Source organism: Anoplophora glabripennis, unplaced genomic scaffold, assembly GCF_000390285.2.
Source record: "Anoplophora glabripennis isolate ALB-LARVAE unplaced genomic scaffold, Agla_2.0 scaffold844, whole genome shotgun sequence".
Lineage (NCBI taxonomy): Eukaryota > Metazoa > Arthropoda > Insecta > Coleoptera > Cerambycidae > Anoplophora > Anoplophora glabripennis.
Genome location: NW_019416983.1, coordinates 174,760 through 189,449, shown reverse-complemented (window position 1 = coordinate 189,449; position 14,690 = coordinate 174,760). Strand labels below are relative to the sequence as shown.

General features: G+C 31.0%; 1 protein-coding gene across 1 annotated transcript in view; it reads left to right on the top strand.

Annotated features, from left to right (window-relative positions):
* LOC108912480 (cytochrome b-c1 complex subunit 2, mitochondrial) overlaps window positions 1–7,169 on the top strand; it is a 14,324-nt gene extending 7,155 nt beyond the window's left edge. Inside the window, exons 6-7 of the mRNA XM_018717711.1 lie at window positions 1,600–1,760; window positions 6,975–7,169. Of these exons, the coding sequence (XP_018573227.1) occupies window positions 1,600–1,760; window positions 6,975–7,058 (245 nt within the window). The 3' untranslated portion in view covers window positions 7,059–7,169. The remainder of the gene's footprint in view (window positions 1–1,599; window positions 1,761–6,974) is intronic.
* Window positions 7,170–14,690: the final 7,521 nt, after the last annotated feature.

Sequence of the window (14,690 nt, the reverse complement as noted above, 5' to 3'; positions counted from 1 at the left end):
AAAAACGAAAAGAAGTTTTTTTATTAAGAAAATAAGACATCTTGCAATTGTTAGACCTCTTTCAGGCATTTCTGCCTTTTTTCCAATTTCTTAAGGATTTACAGATTTAGTTGTAATATATTTTGACATATCGGACATTGATACGGCGTATAGGTATTCTAACTAAATCTCACTAATTAGATCATGCGATGCCTTACTACTCATGGACAATGTTATATGGTAGGTCGTGATAGTGATAGGTAGTAATGTCATGATAACATTGTTATTGATTGACAGTTTGTATTATTATTTAATTAAAATGGGTTACACAGAAGTAGAAAATTGAAATATTATTAGGAATTAAAATAGAGTATGGAATGGAGAATAACTTATACTATTTCAATTCCTAAAATATTTCAATTTGCTACTTTTGTGTAGTTAACCCATTTTAATTAAATAATAATACAAACAATAACAATTTTGTCATAACATTACCTGTCATTGGCACAGCCTACTATATAACACTGCCCATGAGTAAATGGACCCCTCACGGCCTAATCAATGAGATTTAGTTAAAATACCTAAACACATTTTGGACTATATCAATGTCCGATATGTCAAAATATATTGGAACTAAATCTAAATCCTTATGTAATTGGAAAAAAGAAAAAATGCCTGAAAGAGGTCTAACAATTACAAGATATCTTATTTTCTTATTAAAAAACCTTCTTTTCGTTTTCTAATATAATCTCGCTTATTTTTAGAGACAGACCCAACAAACCCTATACAGGGTCGGAAAGTCCCCATGGTTCATTGGCCGTTACGTGAGAGCGATAAAGTAAGTCATAGAAATCTGTGCGATAGAGAAAGATGGCTATAATGAAGGCGTCTAATAGTCACCGCCCATTTCGCCCTTCCACAAATAAGAAGTGGATCTTATTTGTGAAAGGGCGAAATGGGCAGTGACTATTAAACGCTTTCATTATAGCCATCTTTCTCTATTGTATGGATTTCCATGACTTTCTTCATCGCTCTCACGTAACGGCTGATGAACCATGGGGATTTTCCAACCCTGTATGACTATGCTCGACAGGGAATGTTCTATCCAAATATGTAAAAATATACAGGGTGTTCCATTTAAATTAACAAAGTTAGCATCTGCGGTCATTTTGATTGGATTTTCTTTGTTTTTCCATCATTTTCGAAAATTTCATAAAAAATCGTGCAATTTTTGTATTTCATATTTTTTTATCTCTTAAAACAAAAAAATTAATGGGGGGGGCCAAAATATAGTTAATCATCCTGTACAGACACTTTTGTTTTTGTGTGCCGATTTGTTACTCTTGATTTTTGGATTTTTGATTTATGGCACCATCTATGGGTTAGCCCTGGGACATGTCGACTAATGTGTTAATTTCACCATATTGAATATTGACATCAATTTTAATAAATAATCATTACCTTAGTTTAAATTATTTTAGTAATACGGGAACTGTTTGTCATTCTTAACAATTATTCTGGTTTATTTAGAATTATTTTATATTTTTTCTCAATAGTTCATACCACATAATCTTTTCTATTTTCTGTGGGTAATAGATATGTGATATATTTTTTACTTAGGTAAAAATCAGTTGAAGACGGCCCTTCTCTTGGATGCTGAAAGTGGATCACAAACTCTTCAAAGTATTGCAAATCAATCTGCCATTTTGAGAGGACAAATACAAAGTCCAGCACAAGTTGCCTCGGCAGTAGATTCTGTATCAACTGCAGATGTACAAAATGTAAGTGTTGTGTTTTAATTTTTGCAAATCAGTGACAACGTAATTGCACATTTTTGGATCTAGTTATCTGATCTCTAGTGTTAAAGAGAAATTATTCTTGACTTTTATCTTGCAGAAATTATGTCAGATAGTTTAAAATTTTAGGAATTTCATACTTTAACTGTGTCAGGGGATTGGAAAGAGATATTTTGCTTTTATAAAAGCTAACTGGTAGTCTCGATGACGCTAATTAAGACTCCATGTAGATTTTTACCAAGCTGGAGCTGGAGTCAAAAGAAACTGGAATAGGAATTTTGAGATGTTGTTTATCCGCATTAAATTTTAAGCAAATTATGTTCTGTAAATTAATTTTGATAATTCCGTAATTTTTAAGATGATGAAGGCAAAATTATTTGAAAGAACATCACAGAACACACATAGGAAAGGGGGGGGGTACAGTGAAATGGACTGAAAATGTAGTGTATTGTACTTCATGACATCCTGAGCCCCGTGGGCTCAACGTCTGAAAATAGCCAGTTTTAGGGATATAAACGCTCAAAGGTCAGGAATATCGGCATCCACAAATGTCATAGTAGAATCATATAGCATAAGGAGTTGTTTAATGTTGCTATTCCAATGTATTTGTACATATGAACACACTCTGACTCACTTAAACCCTCGTATGTACTGTATCCTCGCCAACCCCTATCCCCCACCCCCCCCTTGCCCTCTACGCGCGCACATGATACATTCGCGCATGTAAGAGAGTGAGAGTGTGTTCATAGGTCCGAATATATTAGAACAACAGCGTTACAACTCCTTACGTCATATGATACTCTCAAATATGACATTAGTGGATACCGATAGTCCTGAACTTTGACCCTTTATATTTCTGTCCAGTTTCCGACATTGGGCTCATGAAGACTTTTGATCAGGATGTCATGTACAACATACTACATTTTCAGTCCATTTGAAAAAGAAGTTTGAGGGATTCAGGTTTGGTGATTTTGGAGGCCGTGGTGTGGGTCGACCTCTTTCATTCCACCCCTCAAGGATTATTTTTTATTTAGGAAAGTTCTCACTTGTATTCCATAGTGTGCAGACAGTTTGTTTTTTTTTACTATTATCCGTTTTTTATAAAAGTACATGCCTCATTTTTGACACAAAATGAAAATACAATAGGCGCTCGCTAATCGGACGTTCAATAGTTCGATATTTCCATTAGTCGGATATTTTGAATGCTTTTCGTGTGGGAATAGTTGTACGGTTTTGATGGGTGACCATTGCACTCCACCCCACAATAGATAAGTTTTTTCAATTACAGTAAAATTAAAACGTGAGAACAGTACATACAAATAATACATATTATTATTTTACTTAATTTTAAAAGAATAGTTTTTCAATAAACTTTAGATTAAACTCTATAGCCTAATCAAATTGTGTGTCTTTAAATGCCAGACTCTGATATTTTGGATTACTTCCAATAGTCGGACACTTCCAGTAATCGGACAACTTAATGGTCTAAGACATGTCCGATTAGCGAACGCCTACTGTATGTGATTGTTGTTACGTAAAGTCGTTGTATACAGGGTGTCCGCAAATTTCACGGACAACGTTTGGCTGCATACTCACGACGATAAATAAATACGATCTACGAAAAAAGTTAAATAAAAACATTTTGGTTTTTGAGCTACAGGCCTTCAAAGTTGTCAAAAATAAAATTAATTTAATTAATAACTTCATAACCCTTTTACCGATCGTATTAAAATTTGGCACATTTATTTGAAGTATTATTGTGTATTATTTCTTAGACCAAATCTGGGTGATAGTTTTCTCCGGTTACCTCTCCCTTTTAAAGGTCAAAACTTTTACAGTGGTCGTACTTTTTTTAAATGGACAGCAACATTGAAAATGTCGTTTTATTTAAAAAGAATATGGTTACTTGAGAAAATCGTCTACAGGAAAATGGCATTATTTGTAGGTCTGTGCGTTTAGGTTTGCGTAGCATTATCACGGATTTAAAACTTTAAGTTCAGTAGGTGATGAAAACAAGATGTTGATTGCTGTGGCTATCAGGTAATGTCAACATTGTCGTGTTTCTTTAGTATTCTCATCACTTCACACATGCAAATTATAAAGTGTCAGCAGTGTATCAAGATAATTAAATGTATGTAAAACTAATGTTCACAAAATTTAAAAAAAGCAACTTCTTTGGCCACTTCATTTAACTCCTGTGCAAGAACTTGAAAATTTAGATCCCAATGCACGTTTACAATGTTTACGTTTTTGGTGGTTGGTGAATGGCTTCACAGAAGATATTAATTTGCTTCAAAAATTGTTTTGTACCGACGAATCTTGTTTTACAAGGAACGGAGTGTAAATTTTCATAATTTGCATGTGTGGTGTGATGAGAATTCTTAAGAAATAGGACAATAATGACATTACCTGATAGCCACAGCAATCAACATCTTGTTTTCATCGCCTACTGAAGTCAAACCAAAACGCACAAACCTGCAATTAATGCCATTTTTCTCAAGAATCGCTTTCTGTAGGCGATTTTCTCAAGTGACAATATTCCTTTTAATGTTGGTGCCCGTTTAAAAAAATATGACCACTGTAAAAGTTTTGACCGCTAAAAGGGAGAGGTAACCGGAGAAAACTATTACCCAGTATATCGATTTGACTAAAGCTTCAAGAAATAATACGCAGTAATAGTCTAGATAAATGTGCCAAATTTTAACGCGATCGGTAAAAGGGTTATTAACCCTTTCACTGCTGCAGACGTATATATTCACTAAAAATTTATAGGGCTCATACTGCTCCAGACGGATTAATTNTCGAGTTTATTTGGAAGTATGTAATTCATATCCATGACATTTAACGAACATTTTTTGGGATTCACGATTTTCATTTTTATTTGTATATTTTGCAATGTTTGCAATATTTTTGGGTAATGAGGCTCAACAGACTTTAGATTCAAATTCGACTCGACTAAATTTATGAGAACACTTGATCCAATTTAGAACTTTCTAAATTTTCTCTCATTATGATTTTTTGCAATTTTCAGTTATTTTTTTTGAATTCAGCGTATTAAAATACATAAGAAACACACTTGATCAAGGTCACAATCTTTTTTTTTTAATTTTTTTGTGATATTTGGCAATTTTTCTCTACTTCTGGTGATTTTTCGCTATTATTTTACAATTTATGCAAAACTTGGAGGGGGATGCAGCTTAATCAAGATCAGAACAAATTTTTTCGAATTTTTTTCCCTCACTAACGTGATTTTCGGCAATTTTTCACTATTTTTCGCCAATTACTCAAAATTTTTGGGGTGTTTGAGCTAAACAGACTTCAGATTCGGATTCAGCCCGTCAAAATACATAAATCCTATAGGGTCAAATCAAAGGTACAGGGTGATTCACTATATTTTGACCCCCCCATTTAACTTTTTTGTTTTAAGAGTTATAAAAAAATGTGAAATACAAAGAAAATGATAGTAGAAAAACAAATGAAGTTCAAACAAAATGGCTGCGGATGTTAACTTTGTTAATTTAAATGGAACACTCTGTATATTTTTACAGATTTGGGTAGAACGTTCCCTGTCGACGAGCATAGTCATATAGGGTTTGTTGGGTCCATCTAAGAATAAGCAAGATAATATTAAAGAACGAAAAGAAGGTTTTTTATTAAGAAAATAAGATCTCTTTCAGGCATTTGTGCTTTTTTTCCAATTATGAAAGGATTTACAGATTTAGTTGCAATATATTTTGACATATCGGACATTGATACGGTCCAAAATACGTATAGGTATTTTAAGGATGGAAACTGATTCTTCTCTGGTTGCCTAAATTATACCGAAAAATTGTAGAAAATAGCCTTTTTTTATTCCAATATATCTTTTTAAAGCAATGGAAGAAAGTAGTAAAATTTCATATTACATTTGGCAAAGTATAAATGAAGACAGTAAAGCAAAAATTAATTGGGATAGGTAAATAATTCGTGAGAAATTAATTTCTAAATATGAAGGTTTTTTGGACATTTACAAATAAACGATTATTTCTTCATAGTATTATAGAATCATGCAATTTTTTATATAGTTGTCTTTTAATAAATAAACTGATTATACTTTATTTCATAGTTTGTTCAACACTTTAATATTTAAAAAGTTATATTGGAATAAAATTATTAAAAAATATTCATTCATGAATAGCATTATATCGGACCTTTAATTCGCTTGATTTGTAATAGATGTCGCACTAGTAAAAATTTATTTATGAATGGACTCGGGTTATTTTTAACGAACAGCTGTTGTATGTGGTTAATTTGGTATAACCTGATTCTGAATTGGTAGTCATGGTTTCTGTTAATTGATACGTAAATATTTAAAGAATGTCATGATCATTTTAGATATATTATTGTATAAAAGTATATAAGTAACAGTGCAAGTCCATACTATTATATAATTTTAGAAAATATGAAATATAAACATTTATTTAAAACTATAATTTATAATTAATATACCTATATTAGTATCTACGGTTAGTGGATAAGAGGGAAAACATTTTTATTTCCAATTCTACTAGAAAAAGTAGGTAATTCGTGACAAAAAATATTTTGTTTTTTAATTGAATATGGTTGTCATGAAACACTGTAATTTATATATATACAGGGTGATCAGAAATTTAACAAAATTAATAACGTTGAAAAATAAACTGCTTTTGTTTTTGATAATATAAAAAAATGTTAATAAGAAAAGTTGTTCATAACGGAAAGTTATGTTATAATTACGATTTGNATTTTTATGGAAAGAGGTACTGGTAATAATACCAAGATTGTTCATGTTTCTTTCAGTTTCTATTTAGTACATATACTGTATTTTATTTAAAATAAAATCGTAAAATTTATCGTAAATCGTAATTTAACACAACATAATGTAAAACTATAAGTGGTCTAACTGCTCCAGACGTATGTATTTGCACGCGATAAACTTTCGCACACGGCGCGGTAGCTACGTTCAGACGTATTGCGCAGCGAAAGGGTTAAATTAGTTTTATTTTTGACAACTTTGAAGGCTTGTAACTCAAAAACCAAAAATCTTTTATTGAACTTTTTTTTTATAGATCGTATTTTATTTATCAAACGTTGTCGGTGAAATTTACGGACATCCTGTATATTGACCCCATATAGCAGATTAACCGCTTTCGTATAATCAAATATTTTATCATGTTACAGGCTCTGAAGAAAGTAGGACAGAGATTAACCCTAGCTTCAATAGGAAATCTTAGCAACGTTCCTTACCTGGATGAATTAAAGTAAATAATTAAATATTTATTAGAACGGTCAATCTGCATTATTGTCTATTTCATTTCATATCATTTAAGTTTATTTGTACATTGATTGTAAAATAAAATTATACCATAGATTTAATTTAATTCATTTTTAATTCCACTTTAAAATATGAAAACCTAGAGATGAAAAATCACTACTTTAATAAGTTTTACTAGCATTTCATTTGTACAAGGTCGTTGCATAAAAATATAATTCTTCATGAAGTATTTATTACTTAAAAAAACAATTGAGCACAGCATAATAGCAATATAGATACTCGTTCAGAATTTTATTTATTTATTTATTGATACACTTGTACAGGTATAAAAACCTAACTACAGAACTAGGCTCCGTGTATAACATATTTCTTTGTCGTGAGTATACGACACTAAAACAGTTGGATCGTTCCTCAGTTGTCTGACCAACGACATACTGATGAGGACTTATAAGTCTGAAACCGGTCTGTGTCTGGTGGGTTAAACCGACGAACGATCCTAGCTGTTGTACTTGGTGTTGTGAGTATAATTCAATGCCGGTCGGGGCATATAGCCCGTGGAGTAGTTGTTTCTTGCAACACTGGCAATTCAATAACTACAGAACAGGAGAATAAACAGAAAAATTATGAAAGACCGGTGCCCACTCCAGAAAAAGATCAAAGATTATCATCTTGTCATATTGGTAAGTCGGTGATTGCGTGACTTTTTTTTTTTTTGAGGCCTCCGTAGAGTTTGCAGCCACCTGCAAAGTCATAAGGGTGAAAAATGATATTCAGTTTAACGTTCACAAGACCATGGAAGGAAGGGGAGGGGCAAACCCCACATGTAATACATAGTCTGAAGGTAGAATTCTCTGCTCTTTCCAAATTTGGGGTCTAAATTATGGTTTTTATTTAAAAAACCTAAGTTGACCTTGAAAATGAACTTCAAGGTCACAGACAAGTTCACAACAATATGTCGACGTTTTAGTACGAAAACATGCTATCTCAGATTGTGGTTGGAAAACATAATAGAATAATATGCAGTATGCTGCAACACATACATTACTCGAAGTTTTTTGAAATAACAAATTATAAAAAAAAATAGTGTATTATACCTTTTATATACCTTAATAGGTATATAAAAATGTTTGTTATTACTAAAAATTATTCAATTTTTTTCATACAAGTTTGCTTTAATATCAAAATTAATAGCATACTCTTGTCTGATTTATAGTTGCTACTCTTGATACACTTATTTTTCTTTTTCACAAAATCTGGGATGCACAATTTATTCTGAAAATAATTTTGTATGTTTAATGCAGACTAAGGAGACTGCAATAAAAAGAATTATATAGTGGACCAAGCTAGGCCCCAAACTTCAGGTCCGAATCGTTCTTACTGCACCTCAATAAAAACACAGTAGCTGCGTCCTTACATAGACTTTGGAAATGAAATGCAGGCATGCACCTACAAATAATATGCGCCCGTCGCATCAATATATGTATACATATCATTCAACTCATGATATCCGAGATATTTCAAATATTATACCTTTTAAATTTGAAGTAAAGAAATTATTAAAGTATTCTTTTTACAATGTAGAGGAATACCTCACTAGCGATCTCTTGGACTGGCGTTAGGGACCATTTTAAATTTGTTTTACATGTATTGTCGGTTTTTAAAACTATTTCTCATGTACTTATAGCTATCTATGTACTATTATTTATTTATTTTTATTTTTACTAACGGTTGTATTTAATTACTTGTTTTATATATTGTCTGTAGTTTCATTTACGCTTGACAATTTCTCATATTTACAGTAGGTAAATCTATAGAAAATAAAGATTATTATTATTATAACGTTATACATTATATTTATATTCTGGTTATTATGTTAACTCTATTAACAAAAGTAAGAGTAGTGACTATAAATCAGGTAAGAGTGCGCTATTAATTTTTATATCAAAGCAAACTTGTATGAAAAAAATTGAATAATTTTTTTAGTAATAACAAACATTTTTATATATTAAGGTAGACACTATTTTTTTTATAATTCGTTATTTAAAAAAATGTCGAGTAATGTACATGTTGCAGCATACTGCATATTATTCTATTTTTTTAATTAACAATTTTGTCGTTTATAATAGTAACAACAAAAGAAAATTAATTGAAAAATGTTGAATAAAATAAACAGTGTACCTGAACATAAACATTCTTTACTTTTTTAAAAATATATTATATGTTTATTATAAATGCGCGGTTTCAATCATTCAATGTGCCAACTTAAATTTCTAGTCACACTGAGATAGCATGTTTTTACCTAAAGATCTGAGTTATTATAGCATGTTTTCCAAGCTTAATTTGAGATAGCATGTTTTCCAACTGAAATTTGAGATAGCACGTTTTCCAAGCGAAATCTGAGATAGCATGTTTTTGTACTAAAGCGTCGATGTGCCCTTCAGAGACCAACAACTTTCATCTAAATAGAGACTGGTAATGAGTACCACATGGTACATTATTCAGAATGTTAATAGCTATCTTTTGTAAACTGAAAATTCTTTTGATACTGTCGAGTTTCCACGGAAAACTATACCATAAATCAAGTGACTATGAATTAGAGCAAAATAAACACCATCCTGAGCGCACTGGGCGAAATACAATACTTTAACCAAAGCAAAAAAAAATTTGAGATGAAATCTTTGAGCTCAAGTTGTAGACGTGCGACTTCCAGTTGAGGTGTGTCAAGACTCATTCCTAGAAACTTTCCCGGTGTCTAATCAGCTGCCTGTTTATTAACAGTAAAGCAAATTGCTTAATATAATTATTATTATTACTTAAGGTTGTACTGAAAATATGAACTTTATTATTTAACTATTTAAAGTTAAATCTGCGTGCAGTGCCCTCTTTGTTGAAGACATTCTTGCATGTATTAAATAAACTAAATAAAGAGTAACCACACTGTAGGTACATGTACTTTCGAATAATAAAACTTTATAAGAAATTATATACTTTATTTTTATACAAAAATACTATACAATGCCTTTTTGGATCTTATTAAGTAATATTTTTATTTACACTTACAATACCGGAATATGACCATTTTAATTTTCACAACTGTAACTGCTAATAAACTGTTAGCCTACCTATTATTTTGGATTATATCGAATCGTAATCAGATGATATAAACTACTCTTCAAAGAAAATTTAAGAAATGACAGGTATTATGGCATTAATGACATCATATAATGCCAATAGTTAATCATTACACTAACAAATATAATATTCATTAAAAATAATTGTAATTTATGCAATAAACTTTTATTTACATTTTTTTGGTATAAACTTATCAGGGTACCGTCATAGTGGAGCATAAAGGCTTCAGGATTAAGATACAGGTTTACTAGAGTTCAGAAAAGTTCTGAGATTTTTTTATAGAAAAGTGTAGGTTTTGAGGTCAGAAAACTTGTGTCACATATGCAACCACCAGCAACATACAGCATTTTGAGAAATAGAGATATACATATGTATATGATTTTTCACGTTTTTTGATCAAAAACTGACAATATCTCAATTAACATGCATTTTTTCGAAAAAAGTTTCAAATAAGTTGTTCAAAATTAAATTTCCTTAAAAAATTTCGCTTTTCCCAATAGTTTTACTGTATATTTTAAATGAAGTACAGATTATGTGAAAATGTTATGGAGCCAAAATAATGGTCAATTCATATTTAAATAACAAAAGTGGATTAGATAAAAGAAGTTGTGAAAAATTCTTGGATAATCTTAATATAGTTTTCCGAGGTTTGAATATTTTTGAGTTATAAACGTATCATTTTATACGTTTTCGAGGGTGTACATTACGAATTGATTATGCAATTTTTAATATTTTTCAGAAAAATATGTTTTCTTTGAAATTTTTTTGGGCAGTGATGAAGCAGTTTTACATAAGAAACCTAGATATGGAAGTACATAAAAAATTTAAAAAGTTGTTTTTTAATTATATACCTGAATAAATAAAAAATATATATTGATATTTTTTTTTATTATATCTTTGCGACTCCAGAAAGTTCTTTTCCTATTGTCATCAAACTTAAATTTTAAATTTTATTATATTACAAATGTTTATTGTTTAATATTCAAAGTAAAAATTGCAGTTCTGCAACTTTAGTAGTACGATGATATACCGGCATAATTGTTGCTGTGTCTATAGCCTCTATCTCAATCTAAATCCTCAATGATCCACTATGTTTAAGATTTTATTAAATATGTGTCCAATTTTTTACCATTATATTATTATTAATATTATATTATATAGAAATTAAATCATAACAATTTTATAAAAACATTAAAAAAACATTAAAAAAACCTTTGTAAGTAAATAAATATGCCTGAAGACATTTACATGTAGCTCTAAAATATTTTATGTGCCGAGTTTGGACAACATAAAATAACAAAGAATACATCTGGGACTACTTGGACAATAGGCTTTAAATTCCCAGAACATGTATAACAGGAATATCAAGAAACATAATCAATTCTATGCTGTAAAAACATTGATTTCATATAAAAATTAAAATGGAAGTGAAATCTCTTAATCAGACATCAACAGGACATAAAAATGTAGCAGTCTATGAATAAATAGTTATTTTTGTATCTAGAACCCAAAATGGTACTTTTGCATTCAAGAACGGAAAAAAAAATACAAAAGCATTTCACGTTCAACATGCAAACATTATTTTTTCGAAAATTACAATAAAATAAGACAATTGCGTTATATACAACAATTTAATTTATTTTTGAAATCATTTCAACCATGTTTGAATCAAGACGGTTTAGGCACGGTGACTATCACAACGATAGCAATCTAATAAACAATAAAAATTGTTGTTTGAAAAAGTAGTGTCAGAATTATATATTGTAATTCATATTCTGTGTTTAATTCAAAATGAGCTCGGAAAGTGAAGCATTTACCAGGGCAAGTATCGAAAGCGGCACAAAGTGCTGTTTCAAAATTAATGCCCAAAAAATCATCAAGACAGTATGAGATTGCCTACAACGAATTCAAAGGGTGGTGTAGTTTGAAGAAAATTCAAAAAGTGTCTGTAGCGTTATTTCTGGCATATTTTGAACATAAAATTAATAAACCTTCAACGTTATGGTCAGTATATTCCATATTAAAAAGTACACTGAATGCCAAAAAAATTTGTAAATATCTGAAAATTTCCAAAACTAATACCATATTTGAAAAGCAAATCAGTTGGATAGTCTGAAAAGTTCCAGAATTCTAATGAAAAAGGAAATTGAGAGATTTTTACAAGAAGCACCTAATATGATGAGCTACTAAAAATAACGATCGATGATATAGAAGACAAAGAATCAATTATTACTATAAAAATTCCCGATTCTAAAACTCATACTTCAAGATGTTTTGTGATTTCAAGTCTAGACCAAATGAAAATATACCGCAAATAATGTGCTTTACGTCCGGCACTTACTACAAGTCGAAAATTTTTGGTAAAGTATGTCAGGGAAAAATGTGTTAACCATTTGGTTGGCGTCAACAAAATAACGAATGTGACAAAAGAAATAGAAACTTTTCTCAACTTGCCTCATCTGGAAACTTATATAGAGCACTGCTTTAGACGTTCTCCCACCACTCTGTTAGCAGGGGCCGATATTACCATCATTAAACGACATGGGGGGGGTGACGTTCTAGTATATATAATAAAATTTCAATTGCGAATAAATTGTTACCATACAGCAGAAGTCTCATTGAACACCCAGAACTAAAAGCTACGATAACTGACAGCACTGAATTTGGCATAAATTTTGACTTACTGCAATATCGGCACTTTCAATTTACATGTAGTGCAAAATAAATTGTAATCGTCAAGTTATATTACTTAAAATGTATATTGTTTAATTAATAAAATCATAAATAAGTTTAGAAAAAATGACAAATTATTTTGCAGCTAGGTGACAAAAAAGACTCACTTTGTCAACTGAAAATGTAACGAAAATGTCAACCTTTGATGACAGTTTTCGAAAAATATATTTTTAAAAAAGGTAAAAAGTAAAATTTTCCAATAATTTCACTAACATAGAACAAATATCGCACACCATGTTAAAATGTAAGCAAATAAAGTAAAGAAGAAAGAAATCAAAAACAACTAGAGACTGAAATCGGGATTTTCCAGAAACTAATATTGCACCGTAACTGCCAAAATATGCAATTCTGGTATTATTGACAGACAGCAAAGATTCACCATAGAGATAGGCACTCATTTTAATGAGAATATTAACTACACTGCACTTCATTTTTGTATCCATTCAGAAAAAATATTATCTAATATTTAGATATTAGAAAATTAGAATCTGCTCAAAAGTGTCGCCCAAAGGAGTTTCGAAAGTATGTTCAGACCCATATTCAGACCCACAAAAAAAAAAGTTGAAAATACCAGAGACTAGACCCACTTATCCTTATGTATTTTGACGAGCTGAAACCGAATCCGGAGTCAAAATTGCTCCATCACCCTCCAGTTTTTTTAAATCGCGTAAAACTACCCCAAAAACACGGAAAATTTTCAAATTCTCGCTTGAGCACGGGTCCGAAGGTTGAGATAAACGTGAGAACCAGCACAATAAGACTACTTTATATGTATTTTGACGAGCTAAAACCGAATCCTCAGATACAATCCCTGTTTAGAAAATTCCAATTTACCATTAAATGTAGCATAAGTCATCTTTATTTAAGAAATTAAGGAAATGGAATGCCGGTACCAAGGACGATGGGATGTTAATATGATGGCAGATTTTTATTGGATGCTTAAAAGAGAATCCGAGCCAGATAGCTGAAAAAGAAAAAGGTATCCACTATACAGATCTTTTGAAGATAAAAGAGTACAAAAAAAAAAAAGAGAATGTTAAGATCCGAGACAATAACACGCGATTTTCCGTATTTTTGGGATAATTTTCGTGATTTAAAAAAAAACTGGAGGGTGATAAAGCAATTTTGGCTCCGGATTCGGTTTTAGCTCGTCAAAATACATATATAATATTCTTATTGTGCTGGTTCCCACGTTTGTCTCAACCTTCGGACCCGTGTTCAAGCGAGAATTTGATTTGAGATTTCCCGTGTTTTTGGGGTAGTTTTTCGAGATTTAAAAAAAACTGGAGGGTGATGGAGCAATTTTGGCTCCGGATTCGGTTTTAGCTCGTCAAAATACATATAAAGTGGTCTTATTGTGCTGGTTCTCACGTTTATCTCAACTTTCGGACCCGTGCTCAAGCAAGAATTTGAAGATTTTCCGTGTTTTTGGGGCAGTTTTTCGCGATTTAAAAAGAATTGGAGGGTGATGGAGCAATTTTGACTCCGGAATTGGTTTCAGCGCGTCAAAATACATAAGGATAGGTGTGTCTAACCTCCGGTATATTCAACTTTTTTTTTTTTGTGTGGGTCTGATTATTATTATTATGGAAATCTGAGGCCAGGAAAAACAGACTGTTCATAGGTGTCTTAAAATTTCAAAAGTTGCTTATACTAAAGAAAACAATGATGTAAAGCTGCAGGTCAATATTGATAATTGAAGGTAACATGAAATGGAAATTTTTTTATTAGGTGGCTTTACTTAATCCATAGCCATT